The 15,677-nt window shown below is 44.0% G+C and overlaps 2 protein-coding genes across 2 annotated transcripts; one reads left to right on the top strand and one right to left on the bottom strand.

Annotated features, from left to right (window-relative positions):
- Window positions 1-246: 246 nt before the first annotated feature.
- Window positions 247-4,428, top strand: LOC308363078 (zinc-binding protein A33). The gene is made up of 6 exons (XM_080835852.1): window positions 247-352; window positions 516-611; window positions 984-1,211; window positions 1,592-1,611; window positions 2,220-2,362; window positions 3,177-4,428. The coding sequence occupies exons 1-6, from the start codon at window positions 335-337 to the stop codon at window positions 3,752-3,754; spliced, it is 1,083 nt and encodes a 360-aa protein (XP_080691978.1). The 5' UTR covers window positions 247-334; the 3' UTR covers window positions 3,755-4,428.
- Window positions 4,429-6,768: 2,340 nt separating this feature from the next.
- Window positions 6,769-15,258, bottom strand: casp7 (caspase 7, apoptosis-related cysteine peptidase; the record flags this gene model as incomplete). The annotated part of the gene is made up of 7 exons (XM_080834058.1): window positions 15,216-15,258; window positions 14,342-14,503; window positions 10,433-10,584; window positions 9,515-9,643; window positions 8,653-8,828; window positions 7,996-8,134; window positions 6,769-6,995 (listed from the first exon to the last, which is right to left on the bottom strand). The coding sequence occupies exons 2-7, from the start codon at window positions 14,458-14,460 to the stop codon at window positions 6,769-6,771; spliced, it is 942 nt and encodes a 313-aa protein (XP_080690184.1). The 5' UTR covers window positions 14,461-14,503; window positions 15,216-15,258.
- Window positions 15,259-15,677: the final 419 nt, after the last annotated feature.

Below are 15,677 nucleotides of genomic sequence, written 5' to 3'. Positions count from 1 at the left end.
CGCTTGTGGCCGACATCCTACCGACTACGACAACTATCCCTTTGCCCCTGCCACCCAGATTTACGAACCTCCGTGGAAGTATGGACGTGCCACCCAGGGCACTGTAGGGGGGAAGAATGGCCGTGTGACGCTAGCCATGCACATACCCCCCCACCCCCCCCAACACCCTCCCCTGCAGTGTGGCCTTGGCATCCGAGTGGAGTATAAATTCAGAAGGCTGAGTGGTTGTGCCTGACAACTTGTGGCCTTCTCAGACACAAGGTGTGAAGACAGGGAGAGATCGTGAGACGAGAGACGAGATCCTACAGAGACAGCAGGCGTGGAGAAGCCCAGCATGAAGGCACAAATTAAAGTAAACACTCTTAAGACTTGTTTTACCGTCTAGCAGATGCCTTAGGTGAACTGGCAAAGTGGTGTCAATCTTTGTCATGGTCTTTTGTGTTTTCTTTTTTTTTTCTCTCTCTTTCTCTCGCTTGTGTCCGTGAACATAATGTGCTCTTTGTCTTTCCATTAAGGAAACACTGGTAAAGCAACAGGAGTACCTGAATCGTCAGAGAGATGCTATTGCGTACAGAATGAAGAAGTTGGCAGCCAAACAGGCAGACATAAACGTGAGTGGAGTGTGCTAACTAAAGCCCTGCATTTGCCATGTTGTGCAGTTTCTAGAAAGATAGTTTCTAGAAAAATATGGTCTAATGGACTCTTCAATCATCTCCCAATACTGATCTTATGTTACACTTGCGTTGCTTGTGTTGCAATTCCTCCCCAAAGCAGTTTTGCCAGTTCCAGCATTTAGCATGTTCTGCATGCTTTAGAAAGGTGAAAAATAATGGAAAAATGTTTTTGTTGTCTATTAACTCACTATTAATATATTGCTACTTCAGCTTTGGCCTTGTGACAATTACTTTTATGAGAGCCTGTGCTGCCTGACCTGAACCTGGTGTGACTGGAGTGAATTTGACTCTGCACTCCTTTACATACAGAAAAAGACAGACGTACTGAAGGAGAAGATCAAGAAGAAGTATCAGGATATGAAGCGTGTCTTGGACGAGGACCTGCACATCACAATGACCCAGCTGGAGATGGAAGCCGAGGCCACAGAGAGGGTGATAGAGGACCATGTGGAGAGCTGCTACGCCCTCACGCAGGACATCGACCATGAGCTGTCCGAGCTCAGCGCCCGGCTGGAGAAGCAGCAGAACTACGACAAGGTGAGTGACCCGCACCTGTCCCTTTACCAGGGAGGTGAAACCAGGCCCCTCCACTCCAAATATGAAAGTAGTTCTGGACATGACAGGAGAATGCTGATCAAGTGTTCCACAGCAGATGCTATGGTAGAGGGCATCACAAAGGTTGAGCATGTGCTCTGGAAGCCAAACTAGTGACCCGGGGTGTTTTGTAATGAGATCACAATGCACGGTTCTTAGCTCGAGGACCTGAGTTTGGAGTGTTTGGAGTGACCATTCTATCCCCTACCTGCATATAGTGTCAGACGTAGGATCACTTAGTGAAGCTATAGGGAGAGAGGCCAGTGTGAAGCATTGTATGATGTCATGACATAACATTTCTCTTCCTTATCTCTCTTTCTCAGGACTCGGAGACAGAGGGGAGGTACGTGCATGTTATGCACTTACACTACTGATATGTGGTTGTTAAAAGAAAATGCGTTTTCAATGTAGTAGGAACTTAATAGGTTTCAACCAAAAATAGGAGCGCATGCTTTGTTCTATGCGTCATGGAGTTTTATTGAGATTTGCACTGTGATAAAAAATGTACAATATTTTTAATCTTTAATCAAAAGGAAGTGTTTACTCCTTCTCTATTGCGAAATGTAATACGTCATGAGTTCCTTCCCGGCACCTACAAATAAATATAATAAAAACTGGTTCCTGGGTGCTGGCAGTTGCTGTTGTTTTAGGTCATTGATCATACCATTCTATTTTTGCCAGTTATGATTGGCAATGAACCATTTAGTATGGTGGAAACTATTTGACAATTCTACCATTTGGTCTATTTCTACTCTTATAGTATGTGTGACTGCATGTGTATTCTTGCATGTGTGTATGTATTGTGTAGGCTTTGTGTGTGTGTATCCATCTGTGCATGTTTGCAAGTGTCTGATTATGTGGCTGATATCCTCTCAGCATTCCCACCCTTGCCTGTGTGTGTGTGTGTGTGTGTGTGTGTGTGTGTGTGTGTGTGTGTGTGCGTGTGTTCAGGGTAGCGGACATGCTAAAGCAGACCGACCCCGAGCTCATCCACTTGGACGAGTTTAAGAACGAGCAGCTCTTCAGTCTCACCATCAACCTGCTGCTCTTCATCCGCTCACAGGTCCCCGTCACCAAGAAGCTCTTCCAGAGCTGTGAGTTTCTCAGTCGTCTGCAAAAACCTTACTGGAACACTATTACCTATCTGGCGTGTCTATCTGAGCTGAGCTGACGCAATCCAAAAAGCTCTCTGGGGGTTTGCCCTTGTCAAGGGGTTTTCCCACCATGCATGTCTGTGTTGTTGGAGGATTAGTTATTCGTAAGGTTAATGTGGTAGCCAAGAAAAATAGGCTGGCTAGTTACTGCGTCATGCTTATTAAAGGAATTCCTGGCACCCCAAAGTCTTTTGTCTTCCGTAATATTCCAAGTGTTAAGCCTAAGTTAATAAGCACTTACAAAAATAGCCAATAGATTGCATCACCCTTGGAGGCTGGGCTTTAACAGGGAAGGGTAACAATAGCATTCAACATTTGTTATTCTCTGTAAGGCTATTCTACTTTCAGATATCATGTTTTAATAGAAGGTTCGTTTGATCGTCTGATATCAAAAATAGAACTCATCAATAGCAAAATATATAGCAAAGTTTTGAAGAGGGGCCCACAGTTTAGGAGGACTCAATGACTTTTACTCTTTGAAGAACAAAAGGTTACTTAGATTCTGGGGAAATGAACTGAGGTTTTCTTTTCAACACGAAAAGGTCTTATTTGGCTTTAGGTCTGCTTTACACCAATATATTCGAAACAAACACAAAAAGATATAAAGGTATTCATTAGAAGCTTTCAAAGAACCAACATGGGATATTTTAAGATGACAAAGACGAGTCTTCGGGGGTTTAGATTTCACCTTGCATAGGGTGGTCTCTTATCTGACAGTATCACACAGGTTTTCCTCTGTTCTGTTTCAACACAGATGCCACAGATGTTGTCCTTAACCCCAACTCAGCCCATCCAAAACTCATTATCTCTCCTGGGGGCGACTCGGTCACCTATACCGAAACCTGGCAGGAGGTCCCTGAGAACGTGTCCCGCTTCGACACCACCCTCAACACTGTGAGCCTCAACGGCTTCGGGGAGGGCCGCCACTACTGGGAGGTGCAGGTAGCTGACAAGACCTACTGGGAGCTGGGCCTCACCTACCCAAGCATTCCCAGGAAGGGCCGGGAGGAGCTCAGCTGGCTGGGCCGGGGCGCCGATTCTTGGTGCGTGGAGTTCTTCAACGGCAGCTACAACGCGTGGCACCGGGGAGTGTCGCACGCGCTGACCCACGTGGAGGGCCATGGCTTCACGCGCATCGGTGTGTTCTCCAGCTCGCCAGGGGGGTTGGTGTGCTTCCTGGGAGCGGACACCATGACGCCGTTGTACTGCTTCTGCGCAGGAACGTTCACCGACAAACTGCTCCAGGCCCTCTGTCCCGGACACGACAACGAGGGGACCAATTGGAAACCCTTGCAATTATGCGATGCCTCTAGGTCCCGTCCCACCCTGTGATGGACAGGCCGGCCATCGTACCACAGGGTCTCTGGCAGTGAGTGATTAGTGGCCAGTTAACAAGGTGATACTGCCCACTGGCGTACAGACCAGTACTTGGGGGTATAGTGTACATAGGTATGATTCTCTGTATCTGTATGTGCTTAATGACCAGTATTAAAGAAGTGCATTTGCCAATACTGTTGGAGGAGACTTGTTGTATTATAAATGTGTTGGGACTAGAACTAAGGATCTCGTTGTACACCCTATACAGCATTTAAGTGCTGAATTACATATTACTTAAAAGAACGTAATGTACGGTAACACAAATATTATGCATCTGTAAGAGTAGACATCTCTATGGATTTTGGAATCAATGGAGTCAACAATAACACAGCTGTTGTTACAAAATGGAGTATCATGTTGAATTGCTAGTGATATAAAGTCAATTTAGTATGTAGTATGTCACCAGAACAGGTTATATTTGTAGGCTTTGAGTGTTAATCATCTGATGGTGCAGCAGATTAATATTTGACATATAAATATAAAATAGTTAGAATAATATTGAACAAAAGGGAAACGGATTGCACGGTTCATTGTTTTTGTTTTAATACAATAAAATAGGGTTTTACACAGGCATTCATTGGATGTCATTTTAACAAATGTACTACCCCAGATTCAAAAAGAGGCATTAAGGTTATGGCAATATTCAGTATATATCCACAAAATGTATTTTTTTTTTTAAAGGGGATTTCATACCCTAAATATAATATATTCATTGTTCCAAATCATTTCAATATATTCCTGAGGACAATTGCATTAAACACTGTAAAGCATTAAAAAAAGTGTTTTACTTTTTTAAAAAACAAGATTTTTTTCCCTTCAATTCCATTCCAAAACAAGGGGAGTTACAACTCCCTTTTGTACGATTTGGGCACTACATCATCGATTAAACAGGATCCGTGTGTGTGTGAGGAAGACAGAGCTAGTTGTGTGTTTTTGTGTTTTTGTGTGTGTGTGTGTGTGTGTGTGTGTGTATGTGTGTGTGTGTGTTTATGTGTGTGTTTGTGTTTGTTTGTGAGTGTGTGTGTGTGGTGGACAGGGTTCATAACAGGAGTCCTATACATGTGGATTGCCATTTCAATGTCACATCCTCATCCGACTTGGAAAACACCGACTTTAAAAGCTTGTCTGCGCCGTGTCAAACTCCCGAAAGAAATACTTTGTCGTCGGTCAAGGCGACTGGGAAAGATAAAAAGAAACTACACTGTTGACTAGAGAGAGGAAAAGATAAACTGTGGTACTCAACTTAAGCACTGAAGGAACAGTGGCTCAGTAGCATGGTATTCTTTTCAGCGGTTGCCAGGGCATGGCCGCCATGCTGGAAAAGTGCATTCATCTGGTGTGGTGTGAATAGTAAGACTCGTCATCAGTAATGTACTAGCTGCCTCTGTAGACTGAAATCTTTTAGACAGCGCAACGACAACATGCAATGGTATGCCAACAACAATCTACCCCAGGGGGAGGGGTCTATGTGCTACAAAAAAAACACTGTTTTTACTTTAATAAAAAGTTTTAAATGATTTTAAAAGCAGTGTTAAAGAATTATTGTAGATTTCAGTTTTGCAGTTCAATCTAATACCATATCATCTCTCTAATTCAAGTTGTGACAGGATAGTACATAGTGCTCTTTCACCTGCTTGTCAGCAGGGTCCCTGGGATAGGTCAGCATACTAAAACTGGACTGACAGAAGACAAAAGTGGCCAGTTGTGCTTGGAGTCAACAGCTTAGATCCTGTCAACCGCCATGGTAGGTGTTCTTAGAAGCCCTACATTCAATCTGAGAATCTGTTCTTGGTGTGTATTTAAATACCATTAATGAAGAATACTGGTAGAAATCAAGTAGGCCTGACATTTTGCCAACAAATGCAATTTGAGTTCAATGACCTTTAACTGTAACTGCCCAATTACAGTCAATGATAAGCGTACAAATAGTGTATCTTTCATCGATTAAAATCTAATTGTTTCACATTGCCAATGGATATCTAATCTTTTTTGCTTTTTGCGGGTAATGTGTGAAACAGCACCTAAACGGAACAGTCTGCAGCTGACTTGGATCCAAGCTGGAAGATAACATCAATGACAAACCAATGGACTGAGAAGATGGAAACAGACTTGGTTGAAGTTAGAAAGACGAGCAGTAGAACAAAAAACAAAACTCTTTTTTTTCCACCACTGCTCTCTTCTTTCATCTCCAACCTTAATGAAGGGCATTCAGTGTGTCTCCAAGTCCTCTTGTGTCCGATTTGATGTTTCACTTTGCCCCTATACGGTGCGTCGTGTGAAATAAAGACTCGGCTACAGTGGTTTAAACGACAGATGAACAGAACGAGACTACTACTACTGTGACTACTGGTTGTGCAGAAGGCAGGGGATGGCAGACACAGCTCTGGTGGTCTTGGCTGTGGGTCTCTCCTCCCCCTGCTGAACTGAGGTACGGCCTGCGCTGGTGAGATCCAGTCTCTCTCTGGGATACAGCCAGCTACTCCCCACCAAAACAGCAAACTCTTCATGGGGTTAGTTGAATGCTAACTAAAAGAAAGAAATTTAAAACATGTATATTTCACACCGCCTGTTTTGACAAAGATCAGATGTGACAGCATTATTCCCCCAACGGGAACAACTTGAAAGAGGCAAGTATCACCACCAACACATGAACGCGGAGTGCCACCGAGGATCTACTTCTTCTTCGTCTTCGTTTGATTGGATTTGAGGAGTTTGTTTTTTTTTTCGTTTTTTTTTGCGCCCGGCGTCACGTAAGGAAATAAAATGGCTCTCACGCACAAAAAGATTGAAAAAAAACAAAACAAAAAAAGAAACGCCAGCATCCAGCCATGTCTGGATCATCCCTGAATGTTAAAACTGCTACCGCTGGTCCAGTCCTGTTCTGTCCAGGTGATCACCCCCGTCCAGTCCAGTTGGTGGCCCGGTTGCAGTCGCAGTGGTCGTTTTTGGAAGAGCCCTCCCTTGAACGATCAGTTGAAGTAGAGCTCTTTGGTCAACATGGAGACCACGCATGGTATCTGTTTCTTCTCGCTGAAGCGCGGGTCCTCTGACCAGGACTCGAAGCTGGTGGCCACCATGTAGTTGACCCGTGTGAGGATCTGCATGATCTCCAGCTGCTTGCCGAACTCGTTGAGGACGTTGCACAAGGCCTGGACGAACCACGAGCCGCGGCCAGGGTTCCTCCATGAGTAGTAGCCTGTAACAGAGCAGCCACGTCTTCAATACTCACAAATCCCTTGAGGCTCACATGATTTTGCAATTTCTATGCAGCAAGACAAACCAGCCATTTAGATTTTTCAGGAAAAAAACTACAACTGCTCTTTTGTCCATGGTTAATGTGACTCAACTCGTGGGACTTTTGACTGTTTTGCTTTGGGGATTTTTCGGAAAGGCCCAATTTGATATCAACTAAATCTAGTAAAACTTTTACAAAAGTTTGACTATATCCGTCTTATACTTCCTGATGATAGTTATTGTTAGATATTCCATTACAAGCTCTATTCAGTACAGAAAAAAACAGCTTTTAACATATTTTAATGATGACTCATGTAATTTTCATGGAACAGCTAAAAATCAAATAAGATATGTCATTTAGGCCCCTATTGGCTAGTTTATTTCCTCTTCCTCGTCTGAACTTGCAGTTAGACTTGCTGGACATTGCATGTTTGTAGGTTGGTCCTACTCTTACCTACTAATGCGCAGCAAGCTTTTGGGCCTGTGTTTAAAAGCTTGTGGTATACTCAAGGACAGGGTATTGTGCAACTGCCTATGTTTCACAACTCACTGCTACTCTGACTACTGTTAGTCTTATAAGCCAGAAGGGAGAAAAACATGTATGTATGGAGAGAAGTCTAATTTTGGTATAATGTGTATTGACAGTGTTTGTCGAAACTTGCACAAGAACCACTTACCTTTTCTGTTTAAATTAGCACTGCTACTTTAAGCATTCGTTACCTTTTGCCTTCAAATGTTTAGATGACACTAAAAATGCTAAGTGTTCCCAACCATATCCAGACCATACCCCACTCCAGTTGTCTATAGACATATTTGTTTGCTTATATACTCACATTTATTGTAAAAATGTATCCTTCAGATAAAATATTGAGTTTCACCAAAAATAACACCATTCAATTACCACCCTATGGTGTCGCAGCCAAGACAGATGGGGACCCCTTCACTAGGCTGTGATGCTGTACCTGGCACGGTGGAGTAAGCAAACAGGAAGTCTGCCTCCACAGGGATCTTGTGTCGGGGGTTGGCGTCCGTCTCCAGGGTGTCGTTGGGGGGTCCTGAGTCTGTCTGAATGCCGTCGTCAAACTCTGAACCCCGACAAGCCTGGGGGAGATAATAAATGGAGTCATATAACCCTTCCTCGCCTTTCACCTGAATGAGAGACAGGTTGGTCTGATAAGCCAAGGGGATAGACGGCAAATGACATCATGCCATGTAAGAAACAGTAAGGCTAGAGGGTGCTTTCAGCATGGCATACATTTTGAGCGGCACCCATTAACTAAATAATAATTGGCCAAATATGCTACTGTTGTGTTCCTGGTTACGGTGCTAACATTTGTCGTTCTGAAATGTCCGTTGCTTTTTGAGGAATGTTCCCTGATATGATTTGTTTTATTTTAGAGCACAAACCAGAAAGTCAGCATTCTGACCACTAGGACTTTTCTTCCTCCTATTTTAGTTTTCTGTGTCCCGTCCATCTCTTCGCCCCATCTTATCTCTCTTTAGCACACCCTCTCCCTCTCTCTCTCTTCCCCTTCTCTCCCTCTCTCTCTCTTCCCCTTCTCTCCCTCTCTCTCTCTTCCTCTCCCTTTTCTCTTGCTCTCGCACATTGTCCGTCTCACCTGGATGAAGAACAGTTTGGGCTTGCCCACCAGGCTCTTGCACATGTCCCCGCGGAAGAGGGAGGTCATGCTCTTGATGGCCATGGCCCCGTCCGTGCCATAGATCATGCCCTCCTCGCCGTGGCTCAGCAAGATGCAGGCGAAGCAGGAGCTCTCACTATGGTCCTCCTCCGAGGCTGGGACACACACACACACAATTACATGTTTTTTTTTTTGGTCGAATGATATTTACACATTAGACATCATAAAGAGCATAATATAATCAACATAATGTGTCTTCAGAAAAGTGACTAAACATGTACCGGTCAGCATTCTCGGGTATACATTTTCTGCAATTACATTCTGCAAACACTAGTGATGATCATTTCAGTAGGCATGTAAGCTGAACTACAAATTGTAGAAAGAGGAAATAAATCACCCACTGCCATCTATTCTCAGAGTTACCAAAAACAAAAACAGTTCAGAAGGAGGCGACAAAGGTGCACCTACTGCTGGCTACCCCCTTACACTGCAGAACACGCCAACCCGACAATGCGCTCATCTATGCTGTACCGGACAGCTCCAAGCTGTACTGGCACCAGTACGGAAGAGGGGTGACACTGGAGCAATGAGGAAACAATCCCGCCGCTCTCAAACTTACATACACTCCATCCAGTATTGCAGTATATAGTGTTGTCATCATATTCGCCAATCCTCATTGGAGGCCATTTAGATACAACAGATGTATGGTTCGACTTCACACTCGCACTATCCAAGAGTCTGACCTCTAAACTACAGTGTGAAATATGCGGTCATGTCACTGAGTCAGACAGAAAGCAGTGGCAAAAAACTGTACATCAAGTGAAATGGTGTTGTGACTCACCCTCTTTCATAAGACGCTCCATCTTCTCACAGGTCTGGTCATTGTAGACGCACACGTCGAAGCCAAGGCTTTTGAAGCACTTGTACAGCTCCCCTGCGTCTCGGTCAGTGCCATTGCGTACATTCATCCCTGCGCACGCACACATCAGAACAGATAAATCAATCAATCAATCAATTGATCAATCACAACAGATCACATAGTGAGCCGCCAGTGACTCACGGCACAACTGCGCTACACAACAGAACTGGTCTTCGACAGTCACTGCACCACCTTCAGTATTAGTAGTAGGCCCCTTTTGGGGTTAAAGGGTGACTACCTAAACCAGGTCCTGCAAACCCACAACCAGATGCAATAAATATAACATATAGTAGCAGAACATTTTCAGAATTTGGCAAAGTTGACAGAATTGGATGTATAATTCAAGCAGCGCTAATAGTCTAATAGTTCAACTAGCCCTTCTAACTGGAGATTGTCTTACTACAGGCTAGTGCAGATCTTGACCATTGGAAATTTAATGAAATTTAAGAATAGATGTCCAAGTTGGAATACCGCTTCACTGATTCTACCAGCAATACTAATGCTACTAATTCTAGTCACTAGTTTTATTTACGTCAATCAAACAGTGCAGAAGGGCACTTCTAACTGCAGCATGGAGTGTTTTTTTTCTTGTTTCATTAGGTGGAGAACACATTCATCCTGGCTTAAACAACTGCACACTCTTCTATGCAGATTCATAAAATGTTTCCCAATCTAGCTCAAATAGCACCAATCTGCAATAAGTAAAAAACAGGTACAAAGCAATGGCGAATGCTCTATCCTGCAAGTTCTTATAAACAAAGCCTTGTTCCCATGTCCAAAGAAAAACCTATCATTCGATGCCTAGTAACCTCTTATGGAGAGGAAAAGGCGAGTGGGTACCTGTCTTTTCGTCAAAGTTCTTGTTGTTGATGATGATGCACTTGCCAACACACTTGTGGCTCATCTTATACTGGAATGTAGGCGAAACGATCCTGTAATGGCTTTCAGAGGTGTTCTCCTGCTCTCGCGCCTGGCCATCCTTAGTCTTCTTGCTGAGGGGACAAGACACACACGCACACACACACACGCACACACGTGCACGCACACATGCACACATACAGACACACACACACACGGACACACACGCACGCGCACACATACAGACACACACACACACGGACACACACGCACACATGGACACACGGACACACACACACACACACACACACACACACACAATCACGTGCACAAACGCCCGCACAGCCACACCCACCGGACACACACACACGCACACGAACACAGTCACGGGCACACACACACACACCCGCACGCACACATATGCACAAGCACGCGCACACACACACACGGACACACACACACACAAACACGCGCAAAAACGCCCGCACACCCACACACACTCACACACAGTCACGCGCACACACACACACACACACACACACACACACACACGGGCACACACACACACACATGCACACACAAAGTCACGCGAACAGACACACAGTCACGGGCACACACACAGGCACACACACAGTCACGGACGGACACACACACACACACACACACACACACACACACACACAGCCACGGGCACACACACACACACACATGCGCACACATGCACACAGATTCTCATTTCAGACAGATAAGGGACCTCTGTGGCACAGGGCTAAGGCTGTACCATTGTCACTCATTTGTCCCATTGAAAACTCAAAGAACTTTCCCAATTGTTTTGTTGACCGTACATTCTCTCATTTAGACCAGCATTAATTCATGACATGTAACAAATTAAGGTGTGACGTAGTAAGTTTCACAATGTAATTAAAAACGACATTAGGCAGAATAAGTTTCATACAGTACAGTTTTGTCATTTTTTGATGGTTGCTGAGATAGTTGCAATATGCTTGAGTCTTCAGACCAATTCCAACTAAAATGCATTTGTAGCAAGAAGACCTAGCCTACCCATCTATTTTTTTTTTTTTAAACATTAAACTGAAATTAAACATTAAAACTCGACAGCAAACAGTGGATCTTTCCTCATCCCTACCAGAAACGACGTATCTTGTAACTAGCCTTGTCTGTTATCAATTACAAGAAAAGAAGAAAACTACACTACCTCGTTACAAACAAAGCTGTTCTTGCAAGTGTCTTCCATTCCTGGCATATCATGAACGAACGCTTTATCATGGACAAATGCACCAAACAATCACAACTCTTTTTTTTTAAGCAATGTGGCGCATACAAAGCCTTTCAATGTAGTACAATAGTATAGCAGTATAATAACGTGTTAACACATGTTCTACATCAAGTCCAATGTAAAAGACCAGGTATAGTTGGTTTTATGTGCAAATATCTGTCATGTATTAGCCTACAGAGATATACTGATATACTGTTAATACCTCACCATTATTTGGATCTTAACACTCTAACCTTCACATGAAAAGCTACCACAACTGAAATAGTTAAATTCAAAAACATACATCTTATGGTTAGGAAAAAAGGTCATGGTCCACCACCACCAAATGATCAAATTGCAGACAAATCAAAACATTGCAGCAGCAACAACTCCATAAACTCAAACACAGAGCACTCCCTTTAAAAAAAATATATACTTATTAAAATATATACACATGCCTGAATGGCAATTCTTACAGACTTCTCATAATTCCATTTTTTCAAAGGATCCATCCAGATGGGCAGGCCAGAGCAGAGAGGGCATAGCGCTCACAATATCAACACCTATTCCAGAACAGCCTAGTCATCAGCTTGGCCCAGGGCTCCAACAATGGGAGCCAATGCTCACTTGTTCTCACACACAAACACACACATGCATGTGCGCGCGCACACACACGCACGCACACACACACAGTATGTATGGGGTGAGCATTTTTGAGGGGTTGGGGGGCTTCACTGCTCCATCAGATTGCCATGTGATCTCTCTGATCTGCACCCCCCCCCCACCCACCCCCACCCCCACCCAACATCCCCACTAGGCCCCAAGCAGCAGCATCCAGGTTTCACCAACCCTCCCCAATCTGCAGCCCCCCCAACCCACTACCCTCCCCTGCAGCTGGGGCAGAAGCGACCTTACCTGGGTTCGTCATTAAGTGCTACACCACTCTGCATCTGAAACGCGTTGCTCCTCTCTGTCTCAACCTGGACCTGGATGTGAAGCCGTGTGCGTACCACCAAACTCAATTTTTTTCTTTTTTTTGGGAAGGGGGAGGGGGCCTAGGCTGAGCGAGTGTCCCCTTGAATTTTTTGGGGGCGTGTAGGTAAGGTAGGCGTGCGCTAGGATCCGGACATGCTCTATACGCAATAATGAGACGAGTGTGCACTGCTGCTGTGGGCAGGGTGCTGCAGGAGGGGGGGGGGGGGGGGGGGGAGAGCCTGAGTCAGCAGACCTGGCCACGCCAGAGCTTTCTAAAGGCCCCCCGCTTAGCCCCCTCCCACTGCCCACCGGCCAATGCCCGTGGACGAGGTCACGCAGGGCAAACCAGTGGGTCCTCTGCTGACAGGGCACACAATCGGGTTCAGGCTTGTGAGTGCCCAGGCACCTGTGCTGCACCGAGGACTAGGCTCGCCCCACCTGAGGCTGTGGCCTTCACACAGACGTAACCAACATCTCACATGTTGTTAGATTATCTTAGAAAAGATACAGTGGGCAGTGGGCAAATTTAAGACGTTAAACTAATGTTACTTCTAGTAACTTCGCTTCAATAAGAAGGAAACCAACATACATTTCTACGCAATGGCAACGATATCTGGCAAACATACAGTTAACAACTGCCAGTCCTTAACCTCCGGTTGGACATTTTCAGTAATTCAATATATAGCTCACAAACATCCAGGGCTAAGTGTACATTCAGGTTTGGCTGGTTCACGTGAGAGAAAACATCTCAGTGGTTTAAAAAAAAAAAAAAACTTTTCCAAGAATAGTTCCCCCATACAGCAGAATTCATAATGGCTGCTGCTTCCGAGTCAGAGAAGACGCTTTCTGACAGATGACAGTTTCTCACAGATATCCATAACCATTTCATCAACTAGGCTACATTTTTCATATGGAGTTTGCTGATATATAACAATGCAATATGGTTAAGTTCTAGGTGGACCCTTGGAAGTGGCTATGGTAACCCTTCAGTACTTCATGTAACAAAAGGCAGGGGGTTAAAGGTGTTCACCAGGTATTTCACTAAGGAAGGGTTGTTGACGCAAAGCAGAGCAGACTTTGCTTTTACACTCCTAGATAGTGTCACTGCTGCTCAAGGTGCACAACACAACTTAGGGTACTATAAGTTCCATGATTCTTTGTAGAATCAACTTATGTAGTGTTAAACATATATTTGAATGTTTTAAAAAAACGTGTCCTAGCAGTGGAAAAGATTTCTTCTTTAAAAAATATATTTAGTAGCCTACTCTGAGGATGATTTCACCTAGGCTTAGTTGAAAGAAGATGCTGCCCTCTAGTGACACAGGAGTGCCAACGTTTAATGTTGGCTACTACCTATGACCAAACTTTCTTCAATGTCATCTGCGCGTTGCTTCAGATACTTGAAAACAAGGGTGAACAGAACATTGGGGGCGTTTGTAAATATGATACACCATATATCAGAAAATGTTTAGCAAACTAATATGGTAAATTAAAAGGCTAGGAACAATTGAAAGCGAAACGAGAGGGCAGTATAACCAAATTCATACAGGTGTAAAAATCATTCTGCTCTTCCGAGCAAAGACACTGCAAGCAATCCCGGGTAGAAAACGTCTCTGCTCGAGTGCTTATCCATCACTCACCCTCCGAACAGCAGGAACCTGCCTTTCCTATCTGGCTTGGCATCCGTGGTATCTCCGTCGCCGCCGTAGCTCTCGTCATCACCCACAGGTTCAGCTTCTGAGTCCTTATCCATATCCATAGCTAACTCTCCAAAGTTTGTGAGTCTCTCTGAAGATGACTTACTATAGGAGCGAGGTGTTGGCAAGACAAAGAAACAGATACAATTATTAACAGTGTTTCCAACCACAGACTGTATTTCACATTCAACACATCAGGTTTGCAAATGCGACACTGTGGGCTAATATCCTCTCATAGCCAAGGAATGAAACGAAAGGGAAACGAATGTGAATTAGGCTGACCGCGGCCTTCAAGAAAGTAAAAGTATAACTCATTGCCTTGCATGTACACGTAACATTAGCTAATACAGTTAATAAGAGCCCAAACATAACGTGAGTTTATATATAACTTATAAGGTAACTTAAAAGCTGTAACGGTACAGGTAGGTTACTACACCCGCCAGCTGTATAGCGTTCACTGACAAGCTAATTAACTGAACAAACGTTATAAGGTCGGCTAAGTAGCTTAAAAGTCCAGAGATTATAATAGTTGTCTCATCCTTTTCCTTATATTTATAACATCAGTAAATTACGTAAGTAAATTACATTATGCAGGTAGAAAGGTTAACTCTTAGGTAGTGGGTTTGCAAAGAAACAGCTACCTGACAAGTGAAAACATTGCTAAAATGATCCTCAGAATGCTAAGGAATGCATGCGAGATACTTAGCGGTAGCTAACTTCATAGTTTCTTTGTGGCTTAGCCTACGCATTGTTTTGAAAAACATCCGTGTAATGATCGATAAATAGTGATTCATTTACAAAAAAAAAAAAGTCTTACACAGCGCAGGTCACGTTCCTGTCTGAAGCTACACTTTCTTGAAGGAAATTTGAAAGTTATGATGCCTGTAAGGGGTGTGTATGTGACCAGTATGATGCATTTAGATTACATTTAAAGGCACAGTTCACCGAATTGGTGCTGTCACTGCATACATGACATACTATTTCATTGCCTTCATTATCCTGGATTTAGGTGCACACAAACAGCATAATACTCCCAGTCCTACTATTAGACATCTACATATCACTAGATATCATTAATATTAGACTTGTCAGGCTACTATGAGTAAAGTTCAGGGGCTCTTTTCAACTTGTCATGGGCTACTCATGTGTGGCAAACCAGAGAAACATTTGAAAAATGCCCTTATCTACAGCACCTACTACAGTATTACACATGTAACCTGCAATGGACGACTGAGCTCATCGTTCTATTTCTGTGTGGGGGACTGAAGGCCACGGTGTG

The sequence above is a fragment of the Sprattus sprattus genome, assembly GCF_963457725.1.
Source record: "Sprattus sprattus genome assembly, chromosome: 3".
In the NCBI taxonomy this organism is placed as follows: Eukaryota; Metazoa; Chordata; class Actinopteri; order Clupeiformes; family Clupeidae; genus Sprattus; species Sprattus sprattus.
The sequence above is the reverse complement of the archived record's forward strand: the minus strand, read 5'-3'. Positions and strand labels throughout refer to the sequence as shown.